Source organism: Callorhinchus milii, unplaced genomic scaffold (genome assembly GCF_018977255.1).
Source record: "Callorhinchus milii isolate IMCB2004 unplaced genomic scaffold, IMCB_Cmil_1.0 Scaffold4, whole genome shotgun sequence".
Classification (NCBI taxonomy): domain Eukaryota; kingdom Metazoa; phylum Chordata; class Chondrichthyes; order Chimaeriformes; family Callorhinchidae; genus Callorhinchus; species Callorhinchus milii.
In genome coordinates, this window is record NW_024704745.1 from 48,787,057 (window position 1) to 48,807,417 (window position 20,361).

At 40.6% G+C, this 20,361-nt stretch overlaps 1 protein-coding gene across 12 annotated transcripts in view; it reads right to left on the bottom strand.

The window, feature by feature from the left end:
* Nucleotides 1-5,174: 5,174 nt before the first annotated feature.
* The window catches only part of mbnl2 (muscleblind-like splicing regulator 2), a 91,767-nt gene continuing 76,580 nt past the window's right edge, over nt 5,175-20,361 (bottom strand). For 5 of the 12 annotated variants that reach the window (XM_007906275.2, XM_007906278.2, XM_042334504.1 and 2 more), the window contains one exon: nt 5,175-9,205. In XM_007906275.2, coding sequence (XP_007904466.1) covers nt 9,066-9,205 — 140 coding nt within the window. In that variant the 3' untranslated portion in view covers nt 5,175-9,065. The remainder of the gene's footprint in view (nt 9,206-20,361) is intronic. The other 7 variants (XM_042334507.1, XM_042334506.1, XM_042334505.1 and 4 more) reach the window with 3 other exon arrangements.

Genomic DNA, 20,361 nt, shown 5'->3' on the forward strand with positions numbered 1-20,361 from the left:
AATGACCAATGTTATTCGGGGATTTGTTGGCGAGAACACCGGGAGTAACTCCTTTCTCTTTTCAAATAGTGCCATGAGACTATTTAACGTCCTTTAACTCTTTAACGTCCACTGAACTGGTAGACGGGGCCTCAGCTTAATGTGTCATCCAAAGAATACGGCACCTTCAACAATGCAGCACACCCCCAACACTACATTGAAGTCAGTTTAGTCTATATGAGTTTCAAGTCTCGATGCGGTGCTTGAACTCAAACTTCTGTCTCCAAGGCATGAGTGCTACCAACTGAACCAGACACATTATATATTTTTTGTACTTGCACCAGATAGCAAAGAAAATATAAAAAATGTATTTTCTATTTTAAAACTAGAAAATGCTGAAATGCAAGTATAAAGCTAGTGGGTATCAGCAGCTTTCAACAAAGAGCAATTAGATGAAGTTGAATGAGGGAGCAATATTGGTCAGAACACTGGCAGAAGAACTCTGTTCTATTTCCAAATAGTGCAATGCGACCTTTAACATCCACCAGACCTAACAGACAGGAACTCTTTTAACATCACATTCAAAGAGTAGTACATCCAGTAATGCAGCATTCCTTTAATATTGTGCTGTAGTGTTGAGCTCAAACATAATATGAGTCTTGAACAACAATCTGTGATCCAGAAGGGTATTTTCCAGGATAATCAGGGAGTACTTGATTTTGAGTCTGTAAATATAAATTTATCTATACCCGTCAACATAAACCTTTTATTCAGCACTTTTCTAATTTCTCTTTAAAATTTGTTTAAAAGCCCCTAGGTTTGATTAAGTACTGCTTGTAATGTAATGTTCCTTGCAAGCTTTTTTTGAATGATATAATTACTTTAATATTATTTCAAATAATACTTACTCAGCTGAGCAAGGGTTAATGCAATTTTTCCACCAAAGCAACTCAATATGTTATTGTGCAGTCATTCAGTGCTCCAGATATAGATGATGTTTTGGTATCTCATTCATTAACTGGAGAGAAAATAATCCCTCGATGGCCTAGTAGCAGGTGAATTCCCATCAATTAGCTCATAGTGACTGTAGCACCTCAGAGGGACAAGGCCCCAGAGCGATTTAGTTTGCAGAAATTAGTTTCTGTAAGATTATGGGTGAATCAAAACTGTCTCCAATAATCTGCTCAATAATTTGGTCAACCAGATACATGCATAAATCCATCACCATGCTTAAGAGTATCCAATGCAAAGTATTCCCATCTATACATGTAAATTCCAGAGATGTTTATTGGAATGGAATGCACACTCTCTCCCTGGAGGATGCATCCTGCTTACACATTTCTGGAGAATATTAAGCGTAGGTTTTCAAAATGTAAAGCTTTTGGACCTCAGAGTGTATGTTGGTGTACTGTTCAGGAGTTTAACCAACTAAAACTGCATAGCTTGCTATTGAGGGCACTGCACTCAGTGACTGGTCTTCCCCTCCAGTGTCCTGGAATGCCACGGATCTACCTGGCTCAGAAACTGGAGTGCTGAGGCCACGGGAGGTGGGCTCGATTCTGACATTCCATTGACAAACATGTCCTCTTGAAGGCAGCTCAAGGCAGGTCTCAAAGCGTACCTTTGTCCGCACTTTTAGTCCTCTTTCCCCTCCCCACTCCGCCCGCCTCCCATCCTCCAGGTCGGGTGTGCGCCCAGCACTTTGTAGGCCTTTGAGATGTCCTCCCTTACATTATTAAGGCTCTATATAAATATAAATTATTTTGTACTACAGTATTAATTTATGTTACATTCATAATGACATACAAGGATTATTATAATGGAGCTTTAAGTATGGATTGTAATGTAAAATCAGGCGCAAGTAGAAAATGTCAAATTACTGGAATAAATATTGCTCTAATTGAATTTTTTTATCTAAAATGTCAGTGTTTTGTTCATTTTGCCTGACATTTTACTTGTGGCTCTTTCAGAAATTTGATTTCTCTTGTTTATTATGAAATAGCAACAATTGTTTCCGGTCAAAGCCAGTTGTGGGTTGTTATAGTAACAAAGTGGTGTGAACATTTATAAGTGTTCTGGTGATGCATATAAGATCCATCGGAATCAATTGCAATGAAATAAAAATTGTCGTCCGCTCATTAACTAACAAATCCCTCACAATCCATGACCTCACCGTCGAGGAAAATATCGACATCCTCGCCCTCACCGAAACCTGGGTCACCTCAGGCGACACCTTCCCACTAGTTGAGGCCACACCTCCAGGTTACACCTTTCACCAAACTGCACGGCCCAATTGCTGTGGCGGTGGTGTGGCTCTCATCTTCCGGTCACCTCTCGGCCTTTCCCCTTACTCCACCGGAACCTTCCCCTCCTTTGAACACCTTACCTTCTACCACCCTCCCAGACTTTCCTTCAAAATCCTCCTTGTCTACCATCCCCCCCCCAAGCCTTCCCCCACCTTCCTCTTGGACATCTCCACCCTCCTATGTTCCCTCTCCCTCTGCTCTGACCACCTCCTTATCTTAGGTGACTTCAACCTCCACTTCACCCCCTCCTGCTCTACCTCTGCCGACTTCTCCTCCCTCCTCTCTTCCCTCAACCTCTCCCTCCTCATCCACTCCCCCACCCACGACCGTGGCCACCCTGCTGACCTGGTGATCACCTGGGGCCTCACCGTCTCGGACATCACCATCGTCGATAAAGCCATCTCGGATCACCACTTCATCTCCCTCAACACCTCTGCACCCCTTCCCCCTTCCCAACCCTCCACCATTACATATCGTCCATGGAAAAAAAAATCCTCCCTCGCCCTCTCCTGAACTATCTCATACTCCCAGAAATCCCCCTGGTACACCAGCCATCTCCGTTCCCTCAAGGCACAAGTGCGAGCTGCCGAATGTGCCTGGACCAAATCCAAACTAACGGTCCATCGGCAGATTTGGCTTCACCACACCAAGATCTACCGCTGCGCTCTTGCCTCTGCCAAATACTCCTTCTACTCCAAGGTTATCTTGGAGGCAAAGGACAACCCCCGGCTTCTCTTTTCCACCACTAACTGTCTCCTCCATCCACCTTCCCATACCTCCCTCGCTCATCCTCTCCTCAAACTCCAACTGTGAGGAGATGCTGGACTTCCTCGAATCTAAAATCGAGGGGATATGTTCAGCCACCTCAGCCCTGTCCACAGCCACCCCCACATCACCTCTCCCTCATGATCCATCCCCCACCCATCACCCACCATCCTCCTTCGACCCTATCTTTCCCTTCTCCCTCACCATGACTATCCGCAAACTCAAACCCAGCACCTGCTCCCTTGATCCCACCCCACCTCTCTCCTCGTCTCCCAGCTCCACCTTCTGGCCCCCCCTTCTGTCCGATGTCATCAACCTCTCCCAGTTCACCGGTTCAGTTCAATCCCCCTAAAAACGGCTGTCATCACCCCCAACCTGAAAACACCTTCCCTGGATACATCCCTCCGCTCCAGCTACCGCCCCATCTCTAATCTCCCATTCCTCTCCAAGGTCCTGGAATGAGTCATCGGGTCCCAGCTCCGCTCCTTTCTCTCTCGCCATTCCCTCTTTGAGCCACTCTAATCCGGCTTCCGCGCTGCCCACAGCACGGAACCAGCCCTGGTCAGTCACTAATGACATTCTAAACATCCATGATCAGGGCTCCCTCTGCCGCCTTCAACACTGTCGACCACTCCATCCTCATACACCGCCTCTCCGCTTTACTCAATCTTCACGGACCTGTTGTTGCCTGGTTCGATTCCTCTCTCTCTCACCGTCTCCACTTCGTTGCCTCTAACGGTTTCTCCTCCAGCCCCTGCACTGTCACATCTGGCGTCCCCCAGGGCTCTGTCCTTGGCCCTCTCCTCTTTAATATCTACACGCTCCCCCTTGGTGACATCATCCACAGATATGGGGTCAACTTCCATATGTATGCAGATGACACCCAACTCTATCTTTCTGTCTCCACCCTCAACTCCAGGAACACTGCTGTCCTGACAGACTGTCTGTCGGACATCAAGTTCTGGATGAGGGCAAATTTCCTACAGTTGAATGTGAACAAGACTGAGGCCCTCCTGATTGGCTCACGCCAGCGCCTCAGCACCTCAGGCTCTGGCAACATCAACCTCCATGGTTGCACACTTCAACTCACCAATCAACTCACCACACCAGTCAGGAACCGAGGTGTCTTGTTCGACCTCAACTGTCTTTTCTCCCCCACATTCAACCCATGACCCGCTCTGCCTTCCCTCACCTCCATAACATCGCCCAACTCCGCCACTGCCTCACCCCTCAGGCCACTGAAACTCTTGTCCATGCCTTCATCACCTCCAGGCTCGACTATGCAAACGCCCTTCTTGTCGGCCTTCCCAACTCTTCCCTCCACAGGCTGCAGATAATCCAGAACTCTTTCTCTTACCAAGGTCCGCGACCCCATCTCCCCCACTCTCGCCCGACTCCATTGGCTCCCTATCCTTCAGAGGATCCAATATCCTCAGTCATGAGTTATTCAATCAAACTGAGTTGTGAAAATATTGATGGCAAAACATTACCCATGGTTTCTTTCCAAGCAAGTTTTTGGGTACTACTAAGTGAATACAATGACATTTGTTTTCAGATGAATTACTAAAAATTAACGAGTTAAAGCCTACAACGGAAGTAGTATTTTGTTTATTTAATACGTTGTGGCAACATTATATATGATGAATATCTTCACAATGAAAGCAATTATGTCAAGATTGGTCATGCAAAATTTCATTGTAATATACATTAGGATTTAAACTGAAGATAGTGTGTTTACACAATAATTGTTATGCCTAAGGAAATGTGTTAAAGGCCGCTTTTGGAAACAGGATTTTCTTTCTACCACTGCTGTTTTCCTAAACACGAGATAGCATTGGAAGCTAAATGGGGTTTATTGTCCTTCAGATTTCTTACATCAAACTAAACATCTATGGGATGAAAAATAAGATGGAAATACTATAATTTCATAATCAAAGGTTATTAAGTTCATAGTCAAAGGTTATAAATCAGGTTCATTAAGGGTTTTTTGTCTGGATTCTCTCATTTGACTATTGAACTAATTATAAATGAAACAGAATTCATCAAGAATCCCAAGTGATATACAAATTGATATATTATGTATGGACTGTAGACATCCCTGCAAAAAATCAATAAATAAAACAATTTTCCCCCAATTATTTCTTTATTTTCCCTCATTGATCATAAACCAAACAGTTGCATTTGGGAACAAAACAATGAATCATACAACATATAACATAACTGAAGCACAAACAGTATAAACTGCCAGTCGTACACAAGGGAACAAATTTATCAGCACAAAGGACTGCATACCTGGGGAGTGGAGAAACTGTGTACAGACAGACCAATTTCATTGCAAAGTGACATTAAATTGCTGAATCTATGGCACAAGAATCACTAACTGTGCTCCATGTATTTATGTGTAGCTATGTGTAGCATTACATTCTTCAACTCCTACAATTCATCAAATACCATGGCTACAAAATTAATTTGGCCGCTGTCACTATTATGTTTCGAATTATTTTCTGAAATGTTGATCTTAACACTTTTCAGGTGCCTGTATGCCAAGATAGTTGACTGTGAGTATTTAACATCAATCCAAATGTAATAGTTAGGTGAAAGCAATGAAGATTGGAATTCACACAAAGTGACCACAAATGTTCATGACTCTCAGTGGTCTAAATGTAGTGCTTAACGCTCACTCCTGCTAGTGCATTCAGTGATACTGAATAAAAGCTGAGCAAAAAGTACTTCAGTAATTTTCAGTTTCTTCTTTGAGGTTTTTGCTCATTTGAATTAAAATTTATTTTTGACGGGATTGCTGTTTGACTGTCAGGCTTTTCTGATTTGTTTGAATATTTTATTTTTCAATGTTGCTCAAAGCTTCAGATTTCAAACACGAGCGATTTAAGTGTAGTTGGTTCCCCCCAAATAGGCTTGAAGATTCTTCTGTGAGCAAAATACTCCAGCAGATCAATTTATATATTCTTTATATAAGCATTCACTGCTGAGAATTTTCAAAAGCAAGCATTTTATATTTTAGCAAATAGTTCTGAGTCAATCACAATTCTCTCTCATGTGAATACATTTTTTAAGTATTCACTGTAAATACTTTTTTTAAACTGAACATGGATGTATTTTTTAAAGTATAAAGGCAGCTTTATTACATATTTACTATATACATAAGTCCAACAAGATACCCTATACAAGTTCTTACATCACCAGAATTCTTTATTGCAGCTGCATACCAACTTTGAGATACTCACAACAATTCTGAAATGTTAAATCTTTTTACAGAATGCAAGAAACAAAATATTCAAACAATATCAATAGTTCACCATCTGATAGTGGCTAAAGGCCAATCTGTAGGTTAATGGTCCTGGTCAGTTAAAAGAACCAACATTAAAGACAAAAATCATTTATTCATAAAATTAAAAAACTACAGAGATATGATACGCATGTATCATGCCCTTGTGAGAGATACATCAATTCATTGTTAAAATAAAAGTTTACGCAACATCCTAATAGGCAATAACCTTTGTTATGAGGTGGAGTATGTGGCCTTAAAAACTGTGCTGAATAAGTGCTGAGACCACAATGTGAGGCATTTTTACAGTAATGCAACAGGCTTTTAAGCATAGTACACTACTTCATAACAGAAATTATTGCTATTACATTATACATTTGAGGAAAAATACTGTCTTGCACACAATCAAAGGGAAAAACAAATTACAATATGATAAGTAATGAATATACTGGAGTCCACAAATCCTAGTTTTTTTTAAAAAAAGTTTTTAAAAACTGAGGGACTGATTATGAAATAACAGACACTTAACCAATCACAACAGGCAGCCCACCTTACACAAGTGTCAATGTGATGCAGTTTTCTGTATCTTATTGAGAAATAATGTAGAATCATGGGTAAATCTGACTTGTAATTGGTTGAGCAGCCAAAAAGTAATATAATAGATTAAAAACAATTGCTACTACTAATAATCCTCAAAAAAGTTTATCGAAAAAAACTTATCACACATAAAATGTTTAGCTTTAGAACTTGTTTAAAGCCAAAAACAATACAAATATTTATATCATAAAATATATCTTAGAAAAGGCAAACCTATTATGAAAATGGGATATACTTTTAGTACAATGAAGATCCCAATCACACTATTAACTAATATATCTAATTGCTAATCATTATGATGGATAGATTTAGCTAAGATCTTCTAAAGCTTTAAAAAAAGATTTTTAAAGTTAGGTCAGTGTTGGTCTTAAACTTTGCAATTTTATTTTTTGTCCCTAATGCTAGTATTTAATAGTTTAAATAAACTACATTAAAAAGAGGACTCCTACAAAGTTTTACTATGTCAATATTATGGTTATTGGTGTTACAACCAACACAAAACTGACTTTGGATGAAACTAAAATTCAGCTTTACATTCGAGTATTGAGATGCCCTTAATTTTCTGATTAAAAGAAATTTATATTTTCCTTGCGTTAAATTTTTAGACATCACAATTTAATTAAATGAAGCAACGTTTTATCAAATGAAGTGCATCCTCTAAATCTACATTAGAGTCACTATTACTTTATGTGACTATTGTAAAACAAAATGCATTAAGTAATATTTTCAGTTTTAGTATTTAATTTGGTTTAAAAATATGGTCATTGGGCCTCATCATTGCACTCTTGTTAAAAAGCATTAGTCGTGAAAGTCCATTTGGGGAGAGAATTTTGTTTTTAAGAAAGGGCTCATATTTTAAAATAAATTAAGTCATTTTGTCACACATTCCAACTAGATTTTTTTAATCAAATGTTTAACCTGCAGCAGCTAATCCAGTCTGTTTTGCCAACAACAGGGATGCACAAATACAATTTTGGTATAATTTGCACTTTGCCACAAATTGTGACTACTCACTCCACCCTCCCTTTATTTAGGCACTACTACGTGTATCATGTACTGTAGATTAAGAAAGATTTAAAATGATGCAACTTTCAGGGCTGGAAGAATCTTTGGTAAAATGTTAGCTATGGTGACCAAATGGAATCATAAATGGATTAAAATTGGGATCACCTCCATCCCATAATAATAATAATTATTATTATTTATTATTATCCCCAGATCCTCCTTTCCAATGCAGATATTCCTGCTGAGCATGTACACACAGAAGGTGGCTTGTTCACACAATTTGTCAAATGTTTGTTTGACTCACCAGGACAGAGGCATTCGAGATTGTGGCAAACCCTCAAGGAAGTTTTACTTCTGGGATAATGAGTAGATCAGGGACATCTGTTTTTATTTGATTGACAATCACAAAATATAGTTTGGTCTGCTCATCTTAAGTTATGAGCATTAAGAGCAAATCATTGGCATAATATATATAATGTAATACTTTCTAAAAAATTGCCAAATATCTGTGACATTTCATAACTACGGTAATATAAAGGTCATATTATTAAAATGATCATTTGGTTTTGCCTTTTTCTGCCCATTACTTAAGTTGTCTTGAGGATGGTGGCTTAGTACTTGTTGACAAAAATAAATTGTCACTCCACCAATCTTTTTATACTGATTTAGCACTAGGACTAGTCAAACACTACGTTTTATATACTCAAAGCAGTAGACTAGTAGACTAGTGCAGCAGGATTGAAAACTCATTGCACATTGCACTTTAACTGTTGTACTGTTGTACAGTGCATTTGTTTAATCTGAATTACTGCAGTTTGTGGAGAGATTCTTCCAACTCTGGAGATGCTTTGTGCACAGTAATCTCAAACAACAGATTGCTAATAATAATATAACCATATAACACTCTGTACAGAATGTAATCTCCAGAAAATGTGTTAATTACCTTTTCTTTGATTGTAACTGTACATCTGTTTTATAGCTAGGATTATTTACAGGTTATATAATGAATATCCGTTAAACATTTGTGTTTCAACTCTTTATAGATATATCCTGATATTTCATAATGCATTTCCAATCAAGACGTTGTGTTCTTTATTTTATCTTAGTACGATTCATTTTAATGGTGGTTAGCATGCTGGCTGTGGTAAGCCCAATATAGATGCAGTTGGAGAGGGAAGATGGTATTTACAGTAAGCCTGTTTGTGGGTTTCCATGGAGATGTCTTGGCAATCCATTTTCTTCCCATTTACTATTTCAGCAAGATCTGCTTGAGATGAAAAACATATTTTAATAGGTTCAACATACTACCGCCATCCAGATGTTTGCTGTATGTACAATTCCCCCAAAATATCAATACATTGACCTTGGCATTGAAATTTAAGTTATTGAGAAAGAATACAAGTTATATAAATTTAGAATATCTAAGAAAGACTGTTTAATTTTTTTTAATACAATTATAACTTTGTTAAAACCAGATTGCTAGATTATACAATCCCAAAATACAACTGCTTACCTCCTTGAGGATTGAAATCTCTATAGATTTCCAAATAAACACTCTGCTAAATTAGAGAGTATGGACCACTCTTCCAATACAGGTTTAGTACAATTTTACGTGTTCAATGTACATTTCCTGCCTTACATTCTTTCAATAAACAAATCAATTCCCGGGTTTTATTTGCTACCATATGCAATCCTTTCACTAACATCTTCTACTGCTATTTAATATATTGTAATTTTGGTTTGAAAATAAAATTGGGTCATTTTCTGTAGTTTAAGATCATTCAATGCTATAATAACATTATGGAAACAAGTCCATGGAAATAGCTGAACTTCACCCTGCTAGCAATATAGTAATGACGGAAACAACAACAACAAGATTTGGATAGCGCCTTTCACGTCGGGAGGACGTCCCAAGGCACTGGACAGTGTACAGCATTTCAGACCCGAGCTGGGGTTGGGGGGGGAGAGGGGAGGGGAGGGGAAGGGGGGTGACCAATGGCATGGTTGAAGAGGAGAGTTTTGAAGCGGGACTTAAAGGAGGCTAAGGAGGGGGCAAAGTGGAGTGATTGGGGGATGGAGTTCCAGAGGTTGGGGGCAGAGTGGCTAAAGGCTCTCCCGCCAATGGTGGGGCAGGTGGGTCGGGGGACGAGGAGCAGGCCAGAGCCGGCTGAGCGGAAGGGAACGGGTGGGTTGGTAGGGGATTAGGAGGTCACAGAGGTAGGGTGGGGCGAGACCGTGGAGGGCTTTGTAGGTGAGGACCAGGATCTTGAACTGGATCCTCTGAAGGATAGGGAGCCAATGGAGTCGGGCGAGAGTGGGGGAGATGGGGTCACAGAGTTTGGTGCGGGAGAGGACACGGGCTGCAGAGTTCTGGATTATCTGGAGCCTGTGGAGGGAGGAGTTGGGAAGGCCGACAGGCAGGGCATTTGCATAGTCGAACCTGGAGGTGAAAAAGGCATGAACAAGAGTTTCGGTGGCCTGAGGGGTGAGGTAGTGGCAGAGTCAGGCGATGTTACGGAGATGAGTGAAGGCAGAGCGGGTCATGCCGTGGATGTGGGGAAGAAACTCACAATTCAAGCAAAACTGATGGTGACCAAAACTGCAAACTCACTAACAAGGGCACTTCAACAGTAATACTTTTTCCCTTAACACTAAATAACATTAAAAATGCAGGTGAATCTGAATAGCTAGATGTCTTAATAGAAATTTTCCCCTATAGTTACTATCCCACAATAAGTAGCATGAGCAACATTATGTTTTGTGTTTTTTTTAAAAAAGTATCAGCCACAGTACAGTTTATATTTTAAATTTAAAATTGTACCCGTATGTTAGGGCTGCAATGGAAAAAAACTGCTCAGAAGTGTATTTAAATTAAAATATTTATTTTATAGCACTAATGTCAGCCTTCTGTCATAAAAGCTTGCATAAAACATGCTCACTCAGAGGTGATAAAATATAGCTCACAATGTGCTATAAAAATAAAATATATACATTTTCATTAATGTAAGAATGACATAAAAATGTGAATAGCTACAAACTCCCAACACATTGCCCGCCCACAAACTTACTTCACACCCAATGCCGCCGAAGCCCTCATCCATGTTTTCAATTATTCCAATGCCCTCCTAACCGGTTTTCCCAGCTCCACTATCCACAAAATCCAATTAATTCAAGATTATGCCACCCGTATACTCACCCGCACTAAACTCTGCCTCCCCATCACACGAGTTCCTTGCTGGACTCTATTTGCTCCCTGTCACTAAATGGTTCAAGATCTTCACACTTGTCTACGTCCCTTCATGTCCTGCCTTTCTGACTTGCTTACTCTCCACTGCACTACCTGCTGTTTCCGCTCGGCTGACTATGGCCTCCCGCTTGTCCCTTGTAGTCTCTCCTCCACCATCGTCAGCTATACTTTCAGCCACTACCCCAAAACTTTGGAACTTTCTCCCTCAATCTCTCCATCTTGCCTCCTCCTTCCCCATTTCAGATCACGTATGAAGACCTTCCTCTTCAACTGTGCCTATGGTCCCTTCCCCCCTCACCCCTCTCAGCCTTAGGCTCCGCCCTGTTAAGCGTTCTGAGACACTACCATGCGTGAATGGCGCTATGTAAATGCAAGCTGTTGTAAAAGTATGCCTTTAAATTCTATGGCTTTCAATGAGTGAAGAAAATGTTAATCTGAAGATGTTAATGTGAAACATTTCATGCTACTTCACTAAAAATGCTAATCTTTTTTAAAATAAAGTGCAATATATTGCCAAAGAAAAAATACATTACATTTGTGTGAAATAATTGTTATGCTTTGTGCCATCAGGAAGGATCAGGTTTGCAAATGAACCATAGACGTAAGGTCCTAAAACGCTAGAGAATGTAATAATCTATTTTTCCATTGTTCTGTGTTAAAAACATACAAATGGGGAAAAGTGGTAAGTGGACTAAACTGTAATATCTTCCAATTTGTTCTGTCCCATCTAGTCTCTCCCTAATGCCCCTGATACTTTTTCTGTGCACTCATCATAAGCATATTGAAAACATACGCTACTGTCTGAAACTACAGAGCTTCCCACTTTCTGCTAACAACTCCTTCCACACCTGAACACTGAAAATAAACACACTTGGTTCATTCCTGATGGATATAACTGCAGCTTATGGGGCTTCCTTCTTACTGAGTTTGCCAGTTACAGCCATGGATACATGGGAAGGTTATAATAGCCTGCGTCCTTCTTATGGTTAAAATGAGCTGGGGTTTCTGTTTTTGTTCCATCTTCACCACCCTCTGCTGCAACAGATGGGATGTAGCCAGTAGAACGGAGGCTGTGGCCTGCTGACACTCACATGACACTCACAAGAATAATGGCCACTTGGGCAAGTACTGGGGGGAAACTAGCTCACGTACAACTGCAGCTCAGTATGATGAGACTGGAGATCAGGACCCAGAGCATATGCCAATGAGAATATTAAAAAATAATTGGAAACAATGAATATGAAGACACATAAAATATAACTGGCAAATTACCTTCATAAAATATAACAATCATATCTAAGTGACAAAGTTATTAGAGAGGTTTAGCTCTATGGGCCATTTGATCTTATCCTTTCAGAATACCAACAGTAACATTTTCCCAGTACAGCATCAAACTTTTTTTTAAATCCTAGTATCTAGGCCACAACCAACTCTCCTGGTAACTGTTCCAGCTGTGGATTACCCGGTGTGTAAAGGAATAATTCCCAGAGTCAGTCCTAAAATTGTCCTTCCTAACTCTGATCTTGTCCCTTTTATACCTGTGCCCTGGCACATCTGAAAATATTGATTCTGGATTTCATTGTTCTATCATTAAGCATTTTATATAACTCTATAAGCTTTTCTTCGAGCCATCTCCATGAGACTGAAGAACTCCATGAGACTGAAAAGCTGTGCTTACTATCAGTTTCTCACAGCTAGTTGCTCTAAAAGAGTGGATACCACTCGTTGCTTTCTTTAGGTAATGGGAGGTTGCCCTTTCGTTTGTACGATTTCTTTTAAGTTGGGACTAATTCTCACATCACTTCAAACAAATCAGACCTTGACTGGGCAACAGAAAGAATTGTCACACTTCATCTAAACTATTACTTCCCATGACTTCCCTCAAAATAAATAGCTGCAAATCAAACTCCCTCCCACTGACTATTCCTAATCCTGTGTCATACCAACCATCACACCAACTTGTAACGACCACTCATACTGCTGCTTCTTTATACAGTCTCAAATGATTTAGTTTTAGCGTAACCTATCGAACAAATAATAACAAATATCAGCTGCTTAGCTGCTGGTTTTAAGACAGGAGTTCCTAAACAGGCAAAACACTCATGAACATAAGAACACAATCATTTTCTAGGTGAAAGAAGACCAATGTCCATCTAGTTGGCCTTCCACCATTCTGGCACTCCCTTCACGTCATGTCCCAAACTATATATTGTATCCTGAGATATTATTTTCTAGCAGAAAAAATCTATCTAATTTGTTCTTGAAACAAACAAAATTTTTTGCCTCTACTGTCTCTCTAGGGAGTCTCTATCATAAGTTTACTACTCGCTCACTGAAGTAGTGTTTCCGCAGATTTGTTCTGAATTTACCCCCCTTCAATCACAGGCCGTGTCCTCTGGTTCTACTGTTCAGTAAAGAGATAAAACTGGAGGGGGTGGGGGGAGGGAAGATGTTTAGCTTTGATCTGTGCTGTCAATTTAAATAACAACAACAACTTGGATTTATATAGCGCCCTCCACGCCAGATGTGCTATATCTATATCAGATATCTAAATTGCTAGCAAACAATTTAGTTGCAGGAACATTTTGCATAGCAAAGTGCTATATCAACTGCAAGGATTATTGTTATTATGGTGCAACCGTGAATCAATTGAGTTCTATAGGGTTTATTCCTTTGCAAGTGTCAATAGTTTTGAGTCCTAAAGAAAAGACGCAAAACAAAATGCTGAAGCAAACCAAAATATTGCTGATTATGCATCAATTGTTACTTAGAGAATCTGCCTCCTGCTTTCATTGTTTCATATGAGCATTAAAGGTCTCAATTCTGAAACAAAGGTTTGGCTATGGACTGATGCATTGCTGTTGAAATACACAAACATTGTTGCAATATTCAAATGGTTGTTTTAACCAAATGGAGAAGTTATCGCTAGGTTAACATGGAGCACTGTTGTAGGAGCATTCACTTGCAATCATCAAAATGTAAACATTTTGTGCAGCATAAACATTAGATTGCAGAAAAAGTTAAAAATAAAAATTACTTCTTGCCAAGGATTTACTGTGGAGTCTAAATTTTCTTTAACATGATGCAATATTTTTAAATCTGCTTTCACTGTGTCATATGAGAAGAAAACAATGATGGATAATAAAATCTACTAATAAATAAAATAGCACATCCTCAGCACCCAATTCCACTGAGTATAGAAGCTAAAATGGTGCAACTTTGCCCTTTGTTTTGCAAGATTATGTTTCCCGCAATTCAATGAGTGTTGATCTGTTGCCGCAGGCGCACTTACCGGCAAGCATTGTAATTGCAATGAATCGTGGAAAATGAAGTTCTGTGTATGTGGGGGCGGATCAAGAATGCGTTTCCCGTGAATCAATGCAGCTAGTCAGTGCACATGCATCGATGAGTCAGGACGTCATTTCCCACAATTGAATTCAGCCAGTAATTGTGGGAGTAACAGAGAATAGGGGAGCAATGTTACGAGTTAGGAGATGATTAATACCACTAGTGCAAGGAAATCTAAGTGCTTCCCAATGCATTTAAGAGGACACTCAATGCATGCATGAGCGAGCGGGAACAGAGGGCTATAAGGAATTAGTAGTGAAGGTTCACATGAAATATAAACTCCAGCACAGACAGGTTGGACCAATTGGTCTATTTTGATGCTGTAGTCTGTGTAGTTCTATTTATTTAATATGTCATTCGAGATTTCACAGATCATAGAAAATTTACAGCATAAAAAGCCAATTGGGTCTGTATTAGTGCTAACTCTCCCCCAACCCGCATTGAATTTGGACCAATTGGCTTGTTTAGATGCTGTAGTCTACGAAAACCCGGGCACCCGAACGCAGATGGCACAAATCCAGCCTCACTATCCACTGCCAACTGTGGCTCAAGGATCTCCGCAACGACCACCTCTCCCTCTTGAAGACCAAGACTGCCTTTTACTCCCAAACCAATTTGGAGGCCAAAAACCCAAAAGCACTGTTCTCCACTATGCATCACCTCCTCCGCGTACCCTCCCAATCTGCCTCCATCCTCACTTCAAATGCCAAGTGCCAAAGATGGAGAATATCCTTGTCCCTTTCAATCACCCTGTTTACCCCCACCCTGACCTCCACCCTCCCCAATCCCAACCCCCAACTCTGATCCGAAACACTGACTGTTTCGCCTTGGGACGTTCTCTTGACGTGAAAGGCGCTTTACAAATGAAATTTTGTTGTTATGTCCCATTCTGCACCCTCCAGACCGTCTACACCACCCCCTGCTTCTGCCACGGCCCCCACCACTCCCCACTCTCCTTTGCCCTGATTACTCCCCCCTCCATCTCCCACCATCTCCCATCAGCTGCTGCCTCAACCCCCTCCCCACCCAAGTGCTGGTCACCCAACCCCCACCTCCGTTGCCCACTCCTGGCAAACACAGTCAACCATTACTCTCCTCAATTTCTGTTCCTCTCCTCCTTAAAACCACTGTCATCACTGCCCTCCTAAAAAAAAACCATCATTGACCCCTCTAACCTCACAAATTTCAATCTGCCCATTCCAAAAGCTCTGGAATATGTTGTCGCTAACCAGCTTTGCTCTCACCTCTCCGTCCACAAGCCCCTCCAGTCTCGTTTTCGCCCTGCCTACAGCACAGAGACAGCGCTTGTCAAGTTCGCAAATAACATCCTCCCTCTGCCTCCGCATCCTGGACCTCTTCACCGCGTTCAACATAGTTGATCACACTATCCTCATCCACCACCTCTCCTCCCCATCCACCTTAGTGGGACTGCACTAGCTTGGTTTGAATCCTATCTAACAAACTGTCTTCACCTTACCTCAAAAGGTTTCTGCTCTCGCCCCCACCTGGTCATCTGTGGTGTACCCCAGAGCTCCATCCTTGGCCCTCTCCACTTCTTCATTTACATGCTCCCTCTGGGCGATGTCATCCGCAGACACGGGGTAAACTGCCACATGTATGCGGATCTACTTCAGGTTCAACCCACAGCTGTCTTTACTTCCCGCACATATGGTCCCTGACCAGGATCGCCTTCCTCTACCTACACCCCAATGCCCACCTTGGCGTACCTTACCCCAGATACAGCTGAAACAGTCGCCCACCTCCTGACTCGACTGTTCAATTGCCCTCTTTGCCAGTCTCCTCAGCTTCACCATGCACAGGATCCAACTGATCCCAAACTCGATTGATTTCAAGATCCTCGCACTAGTTTTCAAATCCCTTCATGCCCTAGCACCTCCCTACCTCTCTGGCCTGCTCACCCCAACCCGCAACCTGCTGCCTCTGATTGACTGGCCTTCTGCATGTCCCTCCTGCCCTCCATTCCACCATTGGTGGCCGCGCTTTTAGTCACTGCATCCCCCAAATTCTTGGAACACTCTTCCTCTATTCCTCCACCTTACCTCCTTCTTTCCCAATCTTCAGGTCGCAACTGAAGACCTTCCTACGGTTAGCTCCCCCTCCCCCTTGGGTCATGCTCCGCCGTTGTCAAGAACTCTGGAACGCTACCCTGCGTGAGGGGTGCAAGTTGTTGTGATTTAAGTTATCCACTCGAATCCCATTCCTCTGCTCTTTCCCTATACTAGTATTTTTCTTCCAGATTTATGCAATTTCCTTTCAAATACTATTAATAAAATCATCTTCAACAGCCATTTGTAGTACAATGTTCCATGGTCAAATAATCCTCTGTGAAACAAAATCTTACACCATCCCCACTTTTCTCCTGCTGATAATCCTTTATTCATGTCCTCTTGTTACTTACTGCTCAGATAGGACTGTCTCTGTTTAAAACCATTCATATTTTTGATGCCACCACTGAGCCTTTTGAATGATCTTTGTGTTATTTGTAGCTGTTTGTTGAGCCTTTGAATGATCTTTGTTAATTGTAGCCATTTGTTGATAGGCAGCCTACACGTGTTCTCTATAAGAAAACAATAAATGCAAGACTCTGCAACTGTATAAGCAATATAACGATGTTTGGAAGCAGTAAACATTATGGTAAAAATTAATAGAAATACTGTAGACATTAAGTGCATGAACTGTTCAGGATGGGTATCTCTAGGTTAGCTGGAGATTTACTCTTTACTTAAACTGCAGAGAATTTGCCATACATTGTAGTCTGGATGAATCAACTGAAACACCATTTATCTGGCATTGGTAGAAAGAAACGTACAGTGGTTATGCTATACACCTTGCTGAATATCTTTTTGTCATAAAAATGGGACAAATTTTTCCTCCTTGGTGGAATCTTTGATAGTTACTATTGAAAATTAATAGAAGTAACTAATCTTTATGCCTTTTTAATAAAAAGTTAGCAATGAAGTCTATGATCTCTTAAAACATTGGTTCGCAAACTGGGGTGTGTGGACCCCTGTGGGATCATGAGATGGCTTCAGGGGCTCCAGACACACAGGCGGCAGCAAGTGTAAAAGCCATTGGATCTTGTTGGAATACAGAAGCCCACACAGCCTGAGAAACGGGTGAGAAAGGCGAGCTCACAAGGATTGTTCCTCAGCACTGGCAATAACGAGGCACCATATACCAGTGAGGTGGATAGATCCAGATCCGAGTCATAAATGATCTGAAGGATCCCAACAAGTCCAAGCAGAGAAAGAAAGTAGCTAAGCCATGCCATAGGGTCATGGTTTGAGTATTATAATTCAGGGCAGCCTTTTGTGGTGCTGAATAATAGTGATGGGCTACATGGAATGCTTGGGGCATCATGTAGAGGAGATCACTCTACAGAGGACAGAGCTGGTCCTTTGGACAAGCCCTCGATGAGAACCCCCAGAGAAGGCAGGACTCAGAGAGCTTGGATCTACCTGAGAATACTTTTGACCATCTCAGTCCAAAGGCAAGCTCACAGTAACTCGCAGTACAGTTTGTCCGATGAGGAATCGGGCTCCTAGCACTTCATCAGACTGAACAAGTCCAGTGAATGCCTACAGAACAGAGCTAATCTGTGCTAGAGCCAAGAGAACTTGTGTCTTTCCAGCAACCTTGCCTCGCTGCTCCACAGGAAGCCTCACAATGCGAGCGAGGGTCCTCAAGTCAGGATGCCTAATGTAATGGAGGCCTTGACCCCAGGTTTGGGAACCCTTGCCTTAGACAATTCCTATAGTGTGTGCTCCCATAAAGTATCCACAATACAGTTGGGACAAATCTGCAAGTAAATGGAATATTTCATAATTAAGGCCAAGCTATTTTGGACATAGTTCTTACATAAAATTCTTACATAAATTTGTCATGACCAATTTCAAGTGCAGAAATAGAAGTGTTACGACTTGACCCAACATTGAATGTTTGTTAAAATCTATTGCAATATATATATATTTTAAATCTTTTGAAATGTGAGGGACATGCTAACAAAAAAAGTTGTTCATTTCATTCAACACATATCCAACTGTTGTGATACACAGTGATGTAAAAGCATATAATTCTTCCACTAATATATTCAAAGTCCCTCCACCTTCCTCTCCACTTTTACATCCCACCTCAAGACTTATGAAAACACTAATTATACCTAGATATTTATTGTACCCCACTCTAGATAGAAATACAATAACTTCTGGTAAATGATATTCCAAAACTTTGCACGTTATTCAAATCAGGTACCAATAACCACAATATTAGGTAAACATTGCTGTCATCCAAGGAGGTTTTTTTAAAAAAAATCCCTAGCTCTAAAGCTCGTTTACTTTCTGCTTAATAGGATCTCCCACAAATATTGGTTCTTGACCGAAAGAAAACAAGTGTCACATTTATTTAAAAAATCTGTGCTGATTCTGTTTGGAAATGCTAAGCAATTAATGAATGTGGTGCAACTAAGTTCTCTCCAAACCCCTCTCCTGATCTGAAGTGGGGGAAGAGAAAGAAAGTGTAGCAAAATGCATCATTTCCATTTGGTATATGCCCAGTCGAGGTCAAAAATTCACTTGTGAATAACCATGGACAATTGTATTCTACTACTTTGTAAACACCTCAAGACATTATCTTTTGTGGAAGATACCGTGAAAAGTCCAAGTTGTTTGTGGGGTGCATCAAATCATCAATAACGTCCATTATCAGCACTGCCTATTATTGGAAACTTTTTTTTACAAACTCAGTTATTGCTTGGTTCTATTTGATCTGAGCCTTAACGGAACACAATTAAATTCTGTTTCATCAATTCTAGTTACAGTGAACTAAGTCTTTAGGATCAACAATAATGGGTTCTTATACAAATGCAGCACCTAACCAACTCAATCAGTTTTGCTTCTTGCTTTGGTTTTATTTTGCTCCGGGATGCTACCCCACGTGAAGAGTGCTATATAAATTCAAGTTGTTGATCTTACAATCTATTTACTGTCACCTCTTCCTAATTTCTGAGGTGTCCCATCAATTTTTAACCATTTAGTTTTTAGCTATATGTACACCTCACTGTACAATGGAACCAAGTTTTGTGAATAATTAATAATAATAATTATGGTGAATGACAGGCAAGTGGAAAAGAAGGCATTTCATTAAAACAGCTGCTTGTTTCAGTATTTTCAATACTCCATTTACATACCTATCATAAATCCAATAGCATGTCTGAAACAGAAAGTATTGAATTGTATCAATGCAATAATCCTTGCATTTGCTTTGATATAGCGCCTTATATCATAGACACATCTCAAAGCGCTTCACAAGACATACTGTGTATTTTGTGAGAGAAATGCAGCAGCCAGTTTGCATGCAGCAATGTCCCTCAAATAGCTGTGGAGTGAGTGACCAAATTTTATTTGGAGGATTTGTTGCCCAGGACACCAGGAGAAACTCCCTTCTCTTTTCAAATAGTGCCAGTAGGATCTTTAATGTCCACTTGAACAGTCAGGTAGGAACTCAGTTTAACGTCTCATCCAAAGGACTGCACCTCCGAAAATGTAACACACCTCCAGCATTGCATTGGAGTATCATCTTTGACTTTATGATATTCCAAGTCCCTATGTGGAGCTTGAATCCACAACCTTCTAACTCAGAGGCAAGAATGCTACCACTGAGCCAGGCTGACACCCGATCACACATTAATGTATGGTTTTCTGAAATGGTTTACCTACAATATTATGGTATTTTCAATAATCTGAATAATTACAGTATTTCAATATCCCATATTCGAGTACCGTTCAATTTAAAAAATAAAACTAAAAGCA